This window comes from Callorhinchus milii, unplaced genomic scaffold, assembly GCF_018977255.1.
Source record: "Callorhinchus milii isolate IMCB2004 unplaced genomic scaffold, IMCB_Cmil_1.0 Scaffold9, whole genome shotgun sequence".
Lineage (NCBI taxonomy): Eukaryota > Metazoa > Chordata > Chondrichthyes > Chimaeriformes > Callorhinchidae > Callorhinchus > Callorhinchus milii.
In genome coordinates, this window is record NW_024704750.1 from 21,451,338 (window position 1) to 21,469,188 (window position 17,851).

The following is a 17,851-nucleotide window of genomic DNA, read 5'->3' on the forward strand; positions in this document are numbered from 1 at the left end:
AATTCCTTCACAAAAAATAATAACAAATTGGCCACTTCAAATACACAGCCGATTCACTATTCTGAGGCGCTCTGAGACGTCTCGCAGAAGTGATAAGGCGCTGCATCAAATGCAAGGATCATTACTGTTATTTATTATAATAATAATAATAATCCTTACATTTGATATAGCGCTTTTCACGTCGGGAGGACGTCCCAAAGCGCTTCACAGAACACACTGTAAAGTGAATTGACTGTATATTTGTGGGCGAATGCGGCAGCCAATTGCACACAGCAATGTCCCACAAACAGTCGTAGATTGAAAATGACCAATTTAATTATTGTTTTTTTTTTTTGGAGGGATTATTATTAGGCGTGAGGAGTAAGGAAACTTGCCCAAGGTTTCGCCCTGCTTGGAAACCATCAGTTCCAAACTGCAGAAGGACCAGGATCGAGATATCAGTGAGCTGATTGCCTTGGGGGTGCCAAATCAACGGGTGTCAACCGAAATCCAGTACGACCAAAGACTCTTCAACCAGAACAAGGTAGGCAGGGCGACCATCGCAAAGCAGCGTCGATGGAATCTTCTTTGGAGAGGACGGTGGAGTGGAATTAGCACATGGCAGCCCAACCCCTTCGCTCCTCGCTCAATGACTGTCAGAGCTGAGGCCATTGGCTTCCTTGTTCGTCCCCACACCAGCAGGTGGAGGGAGCAACGACAACAACATCATCAAATTACACTTGTAGAGCACCTTTCACATCGGAAAGACGTCCCAGGGCGCTGGACAGCAGTGAGTACGAACCCGGTTGTTAGTCAACAGCTGCTCCAAGGTCCAGGAACTCAATCCTCACTGGTAATTCTTGACAATATACTTCCATTGGGTGAGAAGTGTCCGGGCCAGTCAACATGTACACGTACGTAACCAGGCACACCCACACACACTAATGTGCTAATAATAATAATCCTTGCATTCGATATAGCGCCTGATCACATTGCTGAGACGTCTCAAAGCGCTTCACAGGATATTCAAAGCGTGCGGTGTGTGGGCGAAATGCGGCAGCCAATTGCACGCAGCAGCGTCCCACAAACAGTCACAAATTGAGTGACCTATTGTTTTTTTGGGGGGGGCTGGAGGGATTATTAACCCCGGAAAGCGATCCGCCAATTGACTAACAACCGGGTTACTAGTTACTGCTCGGTAAATAGTGCGGAGTAAGGAAATTTGCTGAAGGTTTTGCCCTGCCCGGGGATTCGAACCCGGGTCCTCTCGCTTACGAGGCGAGCGCTGTTAACCACTGAGCTACAGGACTCAGTCGTGTCTTGGTAGATAACCCTGACTGCTGGTCAGTGGTTTGTAAGAGCGAGGATTCGCAGAAGAAGGCCAGCGGAGATTTGCGTCAAAACTCCCAACTATTCCGACGGCCCCCAGTGCAGGTCACTAACTTCTCACCGCTTCAGGACAGCTCTATCTTTGCACACGTTTGTCACACCGATTGTATCAGCCGTGCGGGTGCTCGCCTGAGCAACGCTGCAGGCTTGAGGCGTTGTGACCAAACATTTGAGTGTTCAGCGGGTGTTCAGTGGCCCCCCCCCCCCCCACCCCGGGGCGTGCGGACCGCAGTAAGCCAACGCCAGTGTGTAGCGGAGCGGAGACGGAGAACACAAGCACGGGCTGCGACCTGAACAGTCGGCGAGACGGAAGCATTTAAAGCAAACTCGGCTCGAGGGTCGATCGAAACAAAGGTTAACTGGAATCTTCCAACCACGACGCCGCGTACAACCTGTCGCTCAGCAGGCTCCGGCCCCCCCCCCCCCCGCCGCCGTCAACGGTTGGACCTTCAGCCTCTCTGCCCCCCACACGCTTTGGAACTCCGTCTCAGATTCCCTTCGCCTCCCTCCCTCCCTCGCCTCCTTCAAGGCACGTCTCAAGACCCTCCTCTTCGACCGCGTCTTCGGCCACTCTCCTACGCCCCCACCCTCCCTGCCCTCCACCCCTCCCTGATCCCAACCCCCCAACTCGGGTCCAAATCCCTGACCGCCCAGCGCCTCGGGACATCCTTCCGCCGTGAAAGGCAACGTGTAAATGTCATTTGTTTGTCTTGCTTTTCCTCAAAGAGAAGCCTGAGAGTAACATATCAATCTCGTCGCCACTCACTAGGACTGTTACTGTTGGAATCCTGAAATAACAGTGTCTGTTGGATACCTTGGGGCATGTTTTGCTCACACCATTACCGAACTGCACCCCAGGGAGGATTCAATCCACAGCCACCGACTGGCGTCAACACATTTAACACCAGCTCTGGCAGCGCTTTGCTCGGCATTTATTGGAACGTAAAAGTGCCTCATAACTGTAAAATATATAGAATATATTTAATGAAACATAAAGATTTCATAAACAGCACTTGTTTTCCCATCGTGAGCTATATCTGCTTGGACTGGTTTGCGACTTTGATAAATAGCTGCCGCTGTGGTTTTTATGATGTGGCTTAGCTTGGTTTGCCTCCCAACACCCAGCGTCACACAGAGGAGAGTGGTGCGTGTGTGGGGATGTGTGTAGGGGTGTGTGTTGGGGTGTCTGTGTGCGCGTGTGTGTGTGTGTAGAGAAGAGGGAACACCTGTGTGTGTGTGTGTGGGGTTGGTCGGGCAGGGAGCGTGTGTGTGTGTGTGTGTGTGCGGGCATGGGGGATGTGCATGGGAGGTGTGTGGGTAGGGAGTATGTGTGTGTGTGTGGGGTGTGGGTGGGGGGTGTGTGTGTGGGGGGGGTGGATGGGTTAGGGAGCGTGGGTTAGGGAGCGTGTGTGTGGGGGGGGATGGGGAGGGAGAGTGTGCATGTGTGGATGGGGGGTATGTATGTGTGTGCGTGTGTGGGGAGGAAACATGCAGGGGGGGGGACAGAGGGCAAAATAAAAAGTCCTGTCCTTCTAGAGCCGTCTAATGACAACCAACGACAACAATGGCGTCGCTTTAGACGTCAAAATTCCACAGTAATCATCCTTGCCTTTGATACAGCGCCTTATTGAGACACGCCTCAAAGCGCTTCAGAGAATATACTGTGCGGCGGAGTGACTGTCTATTTTGTGGGCCCCGCGGCGGCTGTGGGTGGAACGTCTCCGGTCGTGCCCGAGCACGAGTGAACCACGATGGGAATCGCAGCTGCGGGAAACTACCGCTGTCTGTTTCCTCGGCGTCTGGGCCTGAACTGAGACCCCTGCGACCAGTTCTTGCTAAGCGCTGTCCTATTCAAACGAAGATTATTTTTTTTAGCATTTTAAACACGACGACACGTTCGGGAAATGTACGTCTGTAAAGCTTTAATCCGGGTCGTTCCGCGAAACGCGTGTTGTTTCAATAGCACCAAGCAGCTCGCCGCAATTTCCCGTCACATTTGCCGAACGCCTCGCAATTCGGGGTGGGGGGGGGGGGGGATATTTTTCCGCAATTTTCCAAGTGACGTCACTGGTGATATAGCGACCTTGACAAGGCTTTTTCAGCATGGCAGGAGGCCCTGCGAGTTGCTTGTACACGCGTGCTGGGAATTGGGTTCCACACCCCAACTGTGTTGTAATCAAATCAGTGCAATGAAAGAAATACGTGAGGACACTGGCTGATTCCCCCCTCATCCCCAACCAACCTGGGATACGGCAGGTAATTGTGGCAGCCAACGTGGCTGAGATCAACTAACTGAGCCCGGGATCCAATCTGGTGATTGTCTGGTCTGTATTTAGTGCTCAAAATGGGCCTTTGTTTAAATGTCTGATTGCTGAAATGTCCTAATTGCAAATGATTAGCTAATTAAATTCTAATTGCTGACAAAAATCAAGGAACTGGCCTGAAAAAGGGGGGTGGTGGGGGGGGGGGAAGAGAAGGAGTTTAAAAAACAAACAGCGCGAGAGAGAGAGATGTACAAATCTATGAGATATCAACAGAGGACTTTTCAGTGATTTGGAGGTCGAAAATAACCTCATGGCTTTGGCCTTCAGAACGCTGCCTTAAAATTTAAGGCTGTGCAGGCCCTTGCAGAACAAACTTAGGCTTAATTTGGAAGCTGGTTCTTTAAGAGCTAATAATAATAATAATCATTGCGTTTCACGTAGCGCCTTATCACGTCACTGAGACGTCTCAAAGCGCTTCACAGGATATACTGCAAAGTGGAGTGACTGTGTATTTTGTTGGTGAAATGTGCACTGCAGCGCCCCCCCCCCCCACAAACAGCCATGGAGTGAGTGACCAATTTTATTTGGGGGCTTGTTGGCCACCCTAACCTTGCTCCTAAATAGACTCTCCCCAAATTTGGTCTTAAAGCTAAGACAGTGTATTCTCATGATATGTGGGTCTAACTGAAGGGCAAAGCTGGGGGCGCGGGGGAGGGGGTTGGAGAGAGAAAAGGAGCGACTCATGTCTTCTCACCAGGGTGCGAAGGCCATTACACGTCCCATACATACACCCCAAGGCACAGTGGCAGTTGTGCAGTCAGGTAGAAACTCGACGCAACGGGATAAATAAAAGTCCGTCCCCGAACATATATACACGCAGCCAAATCAGCAATGCTCTCCCCCTCCTCTCCAAATAGGCTCGGGGGCCCCGCTCTGTGGCTCGGGGGCCCCGCTCTGTGGCTCGGGTACGCTGTGCTGGTGAGAGCTGCTCTGAGACGCCACTGACAGGCTCTCGCTCTCTGACTCGTCGGTGAATCTCTGTCCGGGGCCCAGCACCTGCCTCACGGTCATGTTGATGCGGGAGTCCTGCAGGTATGTGGCGCAGACGTCCCATTCGGGCTGGTCAGCTCCGTCCGCCGCTTGCTCTAAGCAGCCGGGTAATGTCCCTCCACCCTGGCACGGGAGCACCCGGGGAATGGCGTGGTACAGGAGCCGGCTCTTGCCGGACATGACCATGATGTCGCCGCTGTGCATGAAGAGGGGTAGCGGGGCGTCCTCTCTCCTCCGGCCCCCGAGTAAGAACACAGCTGACTGGCCGAAACTACAGCAGAGGAACGGCAGGTCAGTGAGACGACGCTCCACTGAGAGAGAAGCCACAATGCACATCAAACACTACCCTCACCCCCCCCACACCCCCTCAACCCGAGCGCTGAACACCCAGCTCAGCCTTCAGGTAACAGCGCTCATCGGTTTGTGCGGCTTCACTGAACACTACAATAATAATCCATACATTTGATACAGCGCCTTATCACGTCATTGAGACGTTTTAAAGCACTTCCACAGGATAGATACCAACATACTGTCTCCTGTGAAGCGCTTTGAGACGTCTCAACGATGTGATAAGGCGCTGTATCAAATGCAAGGCGTATTGTTATTGCTGTTGTAGACAAGCAGAGGAAGGGGAAAGTTTACCTGAATGACAGGAGGGGCTTGGAGTGATCCAGTTCTGATTCATCCACATGAATCCCCAGCGAGGAATCAAAATGGTAATAGTTCAGAATTCCAGCTTCTGCCTTGAACTGCTGGAAGCCACAGGCTGCTGCCACTCTCTCAGAAAGGTGAGCGAGCTCGGAGGGGAATGCGTGTAGTGATTTGCTGAATACCTCTGCAAAACAGGCCCCGTCCACAGTTACAGCTAAGTCCTGAGTTACAGCCCACAGTGAAAATCGTCCGAAATACACTAAAAATGACATTTACCCAGCGCCCTTCAAGCTCGGGAGGACGTCGCAAGGCACTGGACAGTCAGGGATTTGGACTCCAGCAGGTGGGGTTGGGATCAGGGGGGGAGGAGGGCAGGGAGGTTAGGAGGGTGGATGAAGGCGTGGTCAAAGAGGAGGGTCTCGAGACGTGCCTTGAAGGAGGCAATGAAGGGAGTGAGGCGAAGGGACAGTAAGATGAGTTCCAAAGGGTGGAGGCAGAGAAGCTGAAGGCTCGTAGGTGGTGGTGGGGGGGGGGGGCCGGGCGGGGGACGAGGAGCAGGCCGGAACCTGCTGAGCTAAGAGAGCGGACAGGTTGATTTGGGGTCAGCAGATCACAGGGGTAGGAAGGAGCAAGGCTGTGGAGGGCCTTGAAGGCAAGGATTTTGAACTCTACCCTCTGGGGAATGGGGTGTCAGTGGAGCCGGGGGATGGTGGTGGTGTGATAGGAGTATAGGATCACAGAACCGAGAGAAGAACATGTGAAGGACCACAATTGACAGATGGCTATTCTGACAGAAGCCAACGCCTGATGTCCTTCTCTAACAGGCTGTTATGATGGGTCTCTCTGTTGACTTTAACTGCTTGGAAACGTCAAAATGGGGAAAACGAGCAAAAACAATTGGAACGTGGATCTGTCACAGTGACAAACAGCAACCCAGCACAAGGTTTGTCAGGTTAACAGCTGAAGAGGAGAAAACTAGTCAGTAGGAGACAGAAAGGAAGGGGTGTAGGAGTTGGGGGGGGGGGGGAAACAGTAACGGGAGTCATTCACAAGCTATTCTATATTGATTAATCGCCACTTATTTTCCAACGCACACTCTGGGGTCCCCAAGTCTTGCCAACCTGCGCCTAATACTTTCCAGAATTAGGTAAACAGGATGCATCCCTCCAGGGAGAGAGAGCGCATTCCATTCCAACAATCTATCTCTGGGATTTCCACGTGTAGGTGGGATGCCTGGAATTCTCAGTTGGGTTTGGATGCTCTTGAGCACCGTGATGGGTTTCTGCACCTGTCAGATACCCGGCTGAGCAAAACAAAATATTTATGGCCAATTTCAGTGGCAACTGGTAAAGGCACTTTGCTACAAATCACACAAGCAGCAGAGAGGAGAAGCGGTTACCTTCGTGTCCCAATTGTAGTGATATCCCAGAGTAACCCATCGTAGTTTTTCCAGCAAGCTCTTACCCTCTCGTTTACCAGGACGTTTTCGCCTGAAAGAAACTCCTTATTAAAAATAATGGCACTTGAAAGATTTTTCCTCCACTTCTCTCCAACCCCTCCCCTCGCCTCCCCACACATATAATAAGATGTGTTAAGATGACCCTTCGCCCTCCTTTTTCGCAATCTTTCCTATTTTTCCGCAAAAATAATAACAATAATCCTCGCATTTGACATAGCGCCTCATCATGTTGTCGAGCCGTCTCACAGCGCTTCACAGAATATGCAGTAAAGTGAATTGACTGTGTGTTTTGTGGGCGAAACGCGGCAGCCAATTGAGCGCAGCAAATGGGTTCCACCAATTGGGCCCACTTTCTCAAGAGAGCATTGCAAGGCCTGCACGCCATACCTCCCTTCTTCGTGCTACAAAAACCACACGGGCCGACCTGCGAAGTGAGCAGTGTTCCTTCGGGAAACGTTTACCTCAGCTGTTCCTTGCTCCTCTCCCACAGGTCCTGCGTTTCCTCGGTCGACATGTGGAGATCCAGGTTGCAGATGTTGGGTTTGCGAGGGTAGGTTTTCAGGCAGCGCTTTGTCCAGTATCGCTGCCACCCGGGGAGGAAGGGATCCACAATGAACATGAACCCTAACCAACAGAAAACACAAGCAACCGCTGAGAGGTACAGCCCGGAGGAACATTAGATAAAAGTCCGTCCCCGAACATATGTACACGCAGCCAAATCAGCAATGCTCTCCCCCTCCTCTCCAAATCGCACATACTACAATGATACAGCGTGTCCACACAGTCCTGTTATCACCCCCCAGCGCACCCCACCCCTCACCGATGAAACAAACTCCTCACTCCATCCATGTTACGGAAGATGCGGCAGCGAACATGGCAATGGATCGTTATCTGCCACGAAAATGCTGGCTCTCTCTGACACGGATACACTGATTTTCTGGACGTCTAAATACAGTTAAACACTCGTACTGAATACAATTAACTATTTCTAATACAATCATCACGATTCTTCCACATGTTTCAGTTGTTGGTCAGTGCACTGTAAAGAAAAAAGTAACAGGACTTTGTGAACACGGAAGACACATTCATTCGCTTTCTGTCCTTCAAACCTATTTAAGTTGGGATTGATCTCAGCAGGGTCAAGATAGGAGGAAACATGCACTTTATCAGACAGACTCAACTAAACCAAACAGGGAGAGACCTGAAAGATCCCGGCAGATTGCACCCCAGCAACCGAGATAAAATAAGACCATAAGGACCAACCAGAGACAGCGCGGAAAAGCACTCCACAACTCTTAATTGAGGAAAAACACAGTCAGAAGCTTGATGGCAGGCCCTTCTCTTAATCTGCATAAAAATCATGATTTAACTGATTACAGCAGTTAGGATTTGCAGACGGAACAATGAGCACAAAATCTCAAGAGAGGACGAGCAAAGAAGGCCCTTTGGGCAATGGCATTACGCAAAGCACCACGAGATAATAATAATAATAATCCTTGCATTTGATATAGCGCTTTTCACGTCAGGAAGACGTCCCAAAGCGCTTCACAGAACACACTGTAAAGTGAATTGACTGTATATTTGTGGGTTGAGGGTTGATCTGATTGAGGTTTTTAAAATAATTAAGGGATTTGATAGGGTAGCGACAGGAGGCTCTGATATAGCACCTTATAGGATCTCAAAGTGCTTGACAAGATATACTTTAAAGTGGAGTGACTGTGTATTTTGTGGGTGAACTGTGGCAGCCAGTTGCACACACAGCAATGTCCCACAAACAGCCATGAGTGAGTGACCCTTCACCACAAGGCTCCACCACTGTTAAGCGCTCTGAGACGCTACCCTGAGTGAAGGACGCTATATAAAAGCAAGTTGCTGTTGTATGTATGATTATTGTGCACCTATTTCTCAGTAAGTACAGTACTGTCAGAAATTAATAATAATAATCCTTGCATTTCATATAGCGCCTTATCATACCATTGTCTCAAAGCGCTTCGCAGGATACACTGTAAAGTGAAGTGAATTGACTGTATATTTTGTGGGTGAAACACGGCAATAATACAATACAAAATGACATTTGTGTAGTAACTTTCACGTCGGGAGGAAAAGTAAACATGCAGGTTTTAGATAGTTTTCTTTAGTAAATAGGGAATTGGAAGCTGGCAGAGATCCTAGATTTGGGGACAATCCAAGTTTCATTGCAAGTCTAAGGTCCTCATTTCCAACACCTTCAACGCACTGAAATCTGGACATTTCCTCATTCCTTACATGGCTAATATGCTGATACCCCAAACCCATTATCAGACTGGATTGCTCAATCGCACAATTTGGGGACAATTTGCCGACCAACCGGATATATTCTGTCATGCTCTCTTTCTGGAGGGTTGAAAGGAAAGAAAAAAAGAAAGTGGAAGAAAGGGAGGAGGCACTGTGACCGTGAGGGATTGAGCAAACAGTGAGCAGGTGAGGATGGTAGTGGGGACTGCGTTTATAAACAAAAAACAGAATCAATTGTACCACATTTTCGTAAGTGTTGGTCCAGGGAGCGGGTGAGGGAGGCTCTTTGGCTCCCGGATCACGGACTACGCAGTGAGGTACATGCTCGATGGGGACCATTATCATCAACAACAACAGGGTAGCGTCTCAGAGCGCTTAACAGTGGACACTGCCTTGAAAGAGAGACAGAGTAAACACTATTAAGGATGAAGTCTGGCAGTGAGCTTTAGGTAGTAAGTAATTCCATCTCAGGGTTCTGTCACTGTTCATAAAGCACCAGCCCATCCGTCGTTCCTGTGGCTTATGATCCCGTCAGAATTGATTTAAAGGAAAATAAATTGAATACGAACTGGAATCTGTCAAACAAGCGCGAGGTTATGGCCTGATGGCCACGTGCTCCTTTACATGGGAAAATGTAATTTAAAAAAAGAAATATTAGCAGACTGTCACTACAGGGTTCGTTCAGCATTATATGTTGAAGCCGAAACCATGACCACATGAGCTCTCACTACAAAGGCGGCTGCTCTTCCAAAGCTGAACAGTTTCACACACACACGCAGACCACAAACATTTGGGAGTAACAAGTGGCTGCACAGTGTTCCAGATCAGGCTCCATGCTATACAGTACCTGGGTATCCATCGATACCATAAGCTTTCCATTTGTTGATTGGCTGTAGTCCAGCTTTGCAGGCCTCCCCATCGCTGACTGCGGAAACGTTGAGCTGAGTAGTCACTACCTGCCAACAGAATGAGGAAAAGTCACAATCTGGAGGACAACAACAATAATAATAATCCTTACATTTGATATAGTGTCTTTCACTTTGTCGAGACGTCTCAAAGCGCTTCATAGGTTATTCTGTAAAGTGTCTGTACTCTGGAATGTCGGTGTATTTTGTGGGCGAAACTCAGCAGCAGGTTGTGCACGGCAGTGGCCGACAAACATCCGCGGAGTGAGTGACAGATTTTATTTTGGGGGGAGTTTTGGCGAGGCCACTGGGAGAGAGAAACTCCCTTCTCTTTTTGAATAGTGCCATAGGATGTCCAACCGAACAGGCAGATGAGATTTCAGTTTAATGAGTTTAATGTCTCATCCCCAAGGACGGCACTTCCCACAACGCAGAGCTCCCCCAGTTTTACCTGGCAGAATCAGCTGGACCGGGAGCTCAACATCTCGAGAGAAACATCGATTCTGGGAGGAAGGTTTAAGGTGAAAACAAACATAGGAGGTAGTAGTTGGAAGAAGCAGCTATTACCTGAATAGATTTGTAATTTAAAAATAATGATACTGCACATTTGCCGATTTACAGAGTACAGTTAGCAAAAGGGCAAAGGAAAGCATAAAGTTCTTTGTTTTGCTGACCAGAATTAATTCCTCCTTCACTCAGCACAATTCACCGAGAGCACACTATTGATTTCTGGGGATAAGCATTACACAATTAATAAGCAGAGGGTGAGGTGGGGGAAAGAGGTGATAATCAATGTATGTACTGACTCAAATCATTAGCACTACACTGTTCAAAGACAGATCTACCATCTCAGTAGAATATATAGAATTGACTTGAATTTTAAAAAGGAGATAAGATACTTTGGAAGTAATAATAATCCTTTCATTTGATACAGTGCATTATCACGTTGTTGAGACGTCTCAAAGCGCTTCACAGAATATACTGTAAAGCGGATTGACTGTATTTTGTGGGTGAAATGTAGCAGCCAATTGTGTTCCACAAACAGTCGTGGATTGAGTGATCAAATTTATTTATTGAAGGGATCCGCCAATTGACTAATAACCAGGATCCTATTTAATACTAGGTAAACAGAGGCATGCGGAGTAAGGAAAGTTGCCTAAGGTTTCGCCCCTTCCGGGAGTAAAAGCACTAAGATTGATAAGAGAAAAGGTGGAAAATAATTTTCATTATCTAATGAAACAGTGAAATCTACTCCAGACCCAGATCAAAACCAATATGAGAGCTACATATGAAAGCTATAATTCAATAACAACTAATATTTCTGCGTCCCTCAAGCAAAATCTAGGTCAGCGTTCAGGCAGTGTGTTAGGACCAAATCTGTAAACTCTCTGCACAATTAACAATCACTGCAGGTTTTCCTTTTTCAGAACCACCTGTGAATCCATGCACCATTGAAACTGCTCAACACTTGCTCCAGTTTTCACACTTGAGCAGTGAGTAAGAGTGCTTTTAAAAGCTTACGCTAGGATAAATAGTAATGGATTATTTACACTGGTCGGCGAGCCTGTAACGAGAGGGCACAGAATCTTAAGATAATAACAGAAAGAATTAAAGGGGTGGTTAGAAAACAAAAAATCTTTACTCAGCGGGTGGTAGGAAAATGGAATTTCTTTGACGCGGAATTGTTTTACAACAAATTTCAATCGATACCTGAAAAAGAATATTAAAGGATAATAATAATAATCTCTGCATTTGATACAGTGCCTTGTCACGTCGTTGAAGCACATCAAAATGCTTCACAGAATATATTGTAAAGTGAATTGAGGGTGAAATGCGGCAGTAAATTGCGCACAGGATATGTGGAGAGAGCAGGAGCAAGTGATTAAGATTAGATGGTTCGTGTAGAGAAAAATTACCAGCACATACATGATGAGCCGAATTGCCTGTTTCTATGTGCTGCAGAATTGTATATGAACGCTGAATAGGAAGTGTGTGGGGGGTGGGGGAGTGGAGAAGGAAAGAGAATGGAAATTTGAAGTTCTGAAATTACAGAAATATAAATTTCAGTGCATATTTGAATCCCTTTGACTTTTGACGTATGAAATATGCAATGAATGGTTTGATTATACCAAATTTCCTTTGGTTTTTGGGTCCCTCACATTCAGCACAGACATTTCCCAAATTTTCCACAGCAGGTAATTTAATCCCAGAGGTCGAGCTGGTGGCTAAATGCGAGTGTGTGGACATGAAATCAAACGCAGGAAGAGGCAAATGCTTTGTCAGGATCAATCTAATCACTGACTTAACAAACATCTAGACAATTCACAATACTCAATCTGAAAATGGAAAGGATTTTCTTGCGCTATCCTGCAATGATTATAGTAGTTTCTCAAGCAATCGATGATTCAACACTAATAGACTGCACCGTCACCTAAGCTGACTCAAGATGGTCTCATCAGGATTGTTTGAGTTGGTAATGGGAGACGGTACAACCGCTTTCACACTACTTTCAAAGTCGGAGAAGCTACAGCAAACGCAAGGATTATTATTGACTTGTATAATTTGTGCCGAGCTTCTGAAATAGCTTTACAGTTTTTTTATAATCAGGAATCAACCATTATAATAAAATAATCCTTGCATTCGACGTAGCGCCTTATTACATATTCCAGATGTCTCAAAGCGCTTCACAGAATATACTGTAAAGTGAATTTTGTGGGCAAAATTTGTTAGCCAATTGTGCACAGCAGTGTCCCACAAACAGTCATAGATTGAGTGACCAATTATTGTTTTGAGGGATTATTAACCCCGGAAAAGCGAATTTTTATTTTGAGGGATTATTAACCCTGGAAAAAACAATCCACCAATTGACTAGCAAACATATTCCTACTTACAGCTAAGTAAACTGAGGCTTGAGCAGTAAAGAAACTTGCCTCATGTTTCGCCCTGCCCGGGAATTGAACGCAGATCCTCTCGGTTGTGAGGCGAGTGCTCTAACCGCTATGCTGCAGGACTCCATCTCATCAGCTTTGTGTAAAAGACAACAACAAAATTACATTTGTATAGTGCTTTTCACATCAAGAGGACGTCCTAAGGAGATGGACAGACAGTTACGGACCCAAGCTGGGGGTCAGGGTCGGGGAGGGTGGAGGGCGGGGGGGGGGGGGGGAGCAGGGAGATCGAAAGCATGGTCGAAGAGGAAGGTCTTGAGATGGGTCTTGAAGGAGGCAAGGGAAGGGGCGAGGTGGAGGGACTGCGGGATGGTGTTCCAGAAGGTGGGGGTAGAGTGGCAGAAGGCCCACCCGCCAATAGTGGGGCGTGCGAGGTGGGGGACCTGAAGCAGGCCGGAGCACGCTGAGTGGGGGTGCGAGCAGGATGGTAGGGAGTTAGGAGTTCGCAGAGGTAGGGGGGAAGCAAGACCGTGAAGGGCTTTGAAGGTGAGGACCAGGATTTGAACTGTATCCTCTGTGTGATGGGAAGCCGGTGGAGTTGGGCGAGGATGGGGGTGATAGGGTCACGGAGCCCGGTGTGGGAGAGGACACGGGCTGCAGAGTTCTGGATGATCTGCTGCCTGTGGAGGGAGGAGTTGGGGAGGCCGACAAGCAAAGAGTTTGCATAGTATGAGGGTTTCGGCGGCCTGCGGTGAGTGACAGCGGCGGAGCCGGCACAGATGTGGGATAGAAAGGATAGTTGAGGGTCAAACAAGACCCCAAGGTTCCGGACTGGCTTAGCAAGGTGGAGTGTGCAGCCATGGATGGTGATGCTGTCAGCTCCTGAGGTGAGGAGACGCTGACAGGAGTCAATCAGGAGAGCCTCGGTCTTGTTGACATTCAACTGAAGAAAGTTCGCTCTCATTCAGGACTTGATTTCTGACAGACATTCTGTCAGGACAGCAGTGGTCCCGGAGTCGAGGCTGGAGGCAGAGAGGTAGAGTTGGGTGTCATCCGCATACATGTGGAAGTTGACCCCATATCCAAGAGAGGGAGCATATGGATATTGAAGTGGAGGGGACCAAGGCCAGAGCCCTGAGGAACGCCACACGAGACCCGAGTTCATTTCAGTTTGTTAATTTCAGGATTGCTGCCTTCTTCTGCCTCTTTTCCCAATGCCCTGAACGCACATTGCAAGTAATAATAATCCTTGCATTTGATGCAGCGCCTTATCACGTCATCCGAGACGTCTCAAAGCGCTTCACAGAATATACTGTAAAATGTAGTGACTGTGTATTTTGTGGGCGAAAAGCGGCAGCCAATTGCGCACAGCAGTGTCCCACAAACAGTCGTGGATTGACGGGTCTTGTCTGGGTTAAGGTACGCAATGCAAGAATAAGGAGATTAATTGTGAAAGGAGGTGGGGGGAAGAGTGTGTGTGTGCTGGTGGGGGAGAAGAGAGTACTTGTGTTAGTTGTTTGGGGGGGGGGGGGGAGAAATTGAACACATTGGGCAGTGTTCACAAGGTAATGTGAATAGCAATTTTAGAGGGGAGGAAGTTATAAGAAATATGTTGCGTTACGTCACACACAGTGGTCACACTGTCACAGATTTATTTTAATGCAACTCTTTGAGGCTGCCATGCCAGCCTGGCGCAGTGGGCAGCACTCTTGCTCCACGTCGGGACTTGGAACCACATAGTCTAAGATGACACTCCCAAGCAGTACTGGGGGTGGGGGGGTGGAGTTGCGTTGTTGGAGGTGCCACCCTTCGGATGACACTTTAAATTGAGGTCCCATCTGTCTGTCCAAACGAACTGTTCTATGGGTTGATTTGGAAAGCGAAGGGAGTTTCTCTCTCCCGGTGTCCTAGCCAACAATCCCCCGAATCACGTCGGGACTCCATGGCTGTTTGTGGGACTGTGAGAAATCTCAATGACATGATAAGGCAGCATATCAAATATAAGGATTATTATCACGTTATAGTAATAAATATATTTTATGAACAACAGCGACAATATGGAATCCATTATTACTGAGTGAAGCCGACTGCATCTGTGCCTGTTTCAAGACTTGGTTCCGTGGGTAGCACTCTTGAGTTTGGGTCAGAGGGTTGTGGTTTCAAGCCTCATAGCGTGACTTTGAAATCAGTCTGAGGCTGGCAATCTGCACTATCAGAAATATCCACTATCAACCTGGGTTCAATTCCCAGGCAGGGTGAAATATTAGGAAAGATTCTTTACTCCTCTGTTTACCTAGCAATAAGTAGGAACCCGCTTGTTAGTCGTTTGGCAGATCGCTTTCTAGGGATAATAATCCCTTAAAAATAATATTAACAATAACAACAATAAGATTCTATTTATAGAGCGCCTTTCACGTCGGGAGGACATCCCAAGGCGCTGTACAGTTGGGTCAGGACCCGAGCAGGGAGGAAATGGTCAGGGGGAGGGGAGGGAGGGAGCGAGGAGGGGGTAGAGAGTCGAGAGGGGAGCTGAAGGCACTGTCAAAGAGAAAGGTCTTGAGACCGGCCTTGAAGGAGGAAAGGGAGGAGGTGGCGAAGGCACTGGGGGATGGAGTTTCAGAGCCTCGGGGCTGAGAGGCTGAAGGCCCGGCCACCGATGGTAGGTCGGTTGGGGCGGGGGATGTGGAGCAGACCGGAGCCAAAGGAACGGAGGGTACGGGCAGGTAAGTAGGGGGATAGTAGGTCGGAGAGAGCGAGGCCGTGAATGGCCTTGTAGGTGAGGATGAGGATCTTGAATTCGAATAACAATGTGGTCACTCAATGTGGTCGTGGATTGGTCATTCAATCCATGACTGTTTGTGGGACGTCGCTGTGTGTCCACTAAACACATAGTCACTACACTTTGCAGTATATCCTGTGAAGCACTTTGAGAAGTTTCGTAGACGTGATAAAGCCCTACATCAAATGTAAGGATTATTATTATACCATCTTTTGAATAAGATGTTTCAGTTCAGTGGAAGCGCATTCTCCAGGTTCCCATGAAAAGGAGAAAAGAAATTGAATATTGTCACCAAAATAATCTATTTAAGACAATTTTTTATTTTAAAGACACACTAGATAGTCCACTGGCAAGAAACCAATTGAAAAAAAATGCTCCTACAGGGAATGTAATAACCAACTGATCAGGAAGTGCTGAAGGAACACCAAAGCTGTAGTAACACACAAATATGTATTATTCAATAGCAATCATCTTCCTGCAGTAGCTAATATTTAAACTTAGACTAGACTTCAATAATACCTTCATGGCATAACACGTGTACTTCTGATTTAGTACGTCTTGAACATAATTTGTGGTGGTTAAACTACATTTAAAATTCTGTCTACCAGATTCCCTTTTTAAAAAGAGGATTAACCGATACTAAGAGTGTCTTTTGGTTCGTGCAATGAGTGTTGATGAAAAGAGGGGAGCTTATAACAGCAGAGATTATAACAGCAGAAAACAGGAAGAATACTTGAGAAAAATATTAAGAGGGCACAGAGAAAGAGCAGAGAACATAAGAATTGCTAGAAGGAAGACCAGGGGCCATCCAGTTCGCCTTCCAGCATCTTGGCAGTCCCGTGCACGTTATGTCCCAAACTATATACAGTATCGCACAATATTATTTCTTAACAGACATCTATCTGAATTGCTTTTGAAAGAATCAACACTTTCCGCTTCCACCTTCTCCCTCGGAATGAGGTGCGGTAGCTCCAACAGATGCGAGCACCAGCCCAGACATGAAGGGAAGGAGCAGGTTAATGGGATTAAGCGGAGAGAGCTCCATTCAGGGAATCTGGTACCTGCACTGATGTGATGGGTCGGTGCAGTAACTTTGGATGATGATCTAAAAGTCAAGGGTCCCTGTTTGAAATGACTGGGGATATTTATTCCTCAAGAGTGCCTCAGTGACGGTCATCAACGGGACAGTTTCCGATTAAAGAGGTTCAACCCATTTCGTTAGGAATACGTTTTTCTGATCTCTGCTTCAGTTAATGGCCTCCTTCACAACCCACCCCCCAACTCCTCTCCTCCTCCTCACCACTCCATTCCCCCTCCCTACTGAATCCTCTCCATTCCCCCTCCTTATTGCCCTCTCCTTATTGCCCCCTCCCCATTGCCCCCTCTCCCCATTCCCCCTCCCCATTGCCCCCCTCTCCATTCCCCCCTCTCCATTCCCCCTCCCCATTGCCCCCTCCCCATTGCCCCCTCTCCATTCCCCCTTCTCCATTGCCCCCTCTCCATTCCCCTTCCCCATTGCCCCCTCTCCATTCCCCCCTCCCCATTGCCCCCTCTCCCCATTGCCCCCCTCTCCATTCCCCTTTCCCATTGCCCCCTCTTCATTCCCCCCTCTCCATTCCCCCTCCCCATTGCCCCCCTCCCCATTGCCCCCTCCCCATTCCCCTCCCCATTGCCCACTCTCCATTCCCCCTCCCCATTGCCCCCTCTCCATTGCCCTCCCCATTGCCCCCTCTCCATTCCCCCTCCCCATTGCCCTTTCCATTCCCTATTGCACCCCCTCCATTGCCCCCTCCCCATTGCCCTCCCCATTGCCCCCTCCCCATTGCCCTCCCCATTGCCCCTCCCCATTGCCCCTCCCCATTGCCCCCTCCCCATTGCCCCCTCCCCATTGCCCCCTCTCCCTCCACTCTGCTCTCCGACACTCAGCACTTACTGCACAGTTGCTGTCGGTGCGGGAGAAATCGATGACGCCGGAGAGGTCCGGCGGCGGTTTGCGCCTCTTGTAATACTTAAACAACCGCCTGAAGGCGTCTTCGCGCTGCTCCAGGAGGGCGGCGGCCATCTTCCCCCCCCCCGCCACCGTCACGTGACGAGGGGGCGAGGGGGGGGCGAGAGGGCGAGCGCGATCCCGCCCGATGTGGGGCGGGTTGGGCGGGTTCACGCCCAATTCGGCGGTTTTTAGCCGTCACACAGAAGGCGACGCGTAATATTAA

General features: G+C 48.6%; 1 protein-coding gene and 1 non-coding gene across 2 annotated transcripts; both read right to left on the minus strand.

Annotated features, from left to right (window-relative positions):
- Positions 1-1,213: 1,213 nt before the first annotated feature.
- Positions 1,214-1,289, minus strand: trnat-cgu. Its single transcript has one exon. It is a non-coding gene; the product is annotated as a tRNA-Thr (tRNA).
- Positions 1,290-4,183: 2,894 nt separating this feature from the next.
- On the minus strand, positions 4,184-17,720 carry alkbh1 (alkB homolog 1, histone H2A dioxygenase). Its single transcript, XM_042338081.1, is given in 7 exon segments — positions 4,184-4,953; positions 5,325-5,493; positions 5,496-5,517; positions 6,733-6,823; positions 7,254-7,416; positions 9,914-10,022; positions 17,572-17,720. Coding segments are annotated over 7 exon segments (1,119 nt in total). The 5' UTR covers positions 17,701-17,720; the 3' UTR covers positions 4,184-4,517.
- Positions 17,721-17,851: the final 131 nt, after the last annotated feature.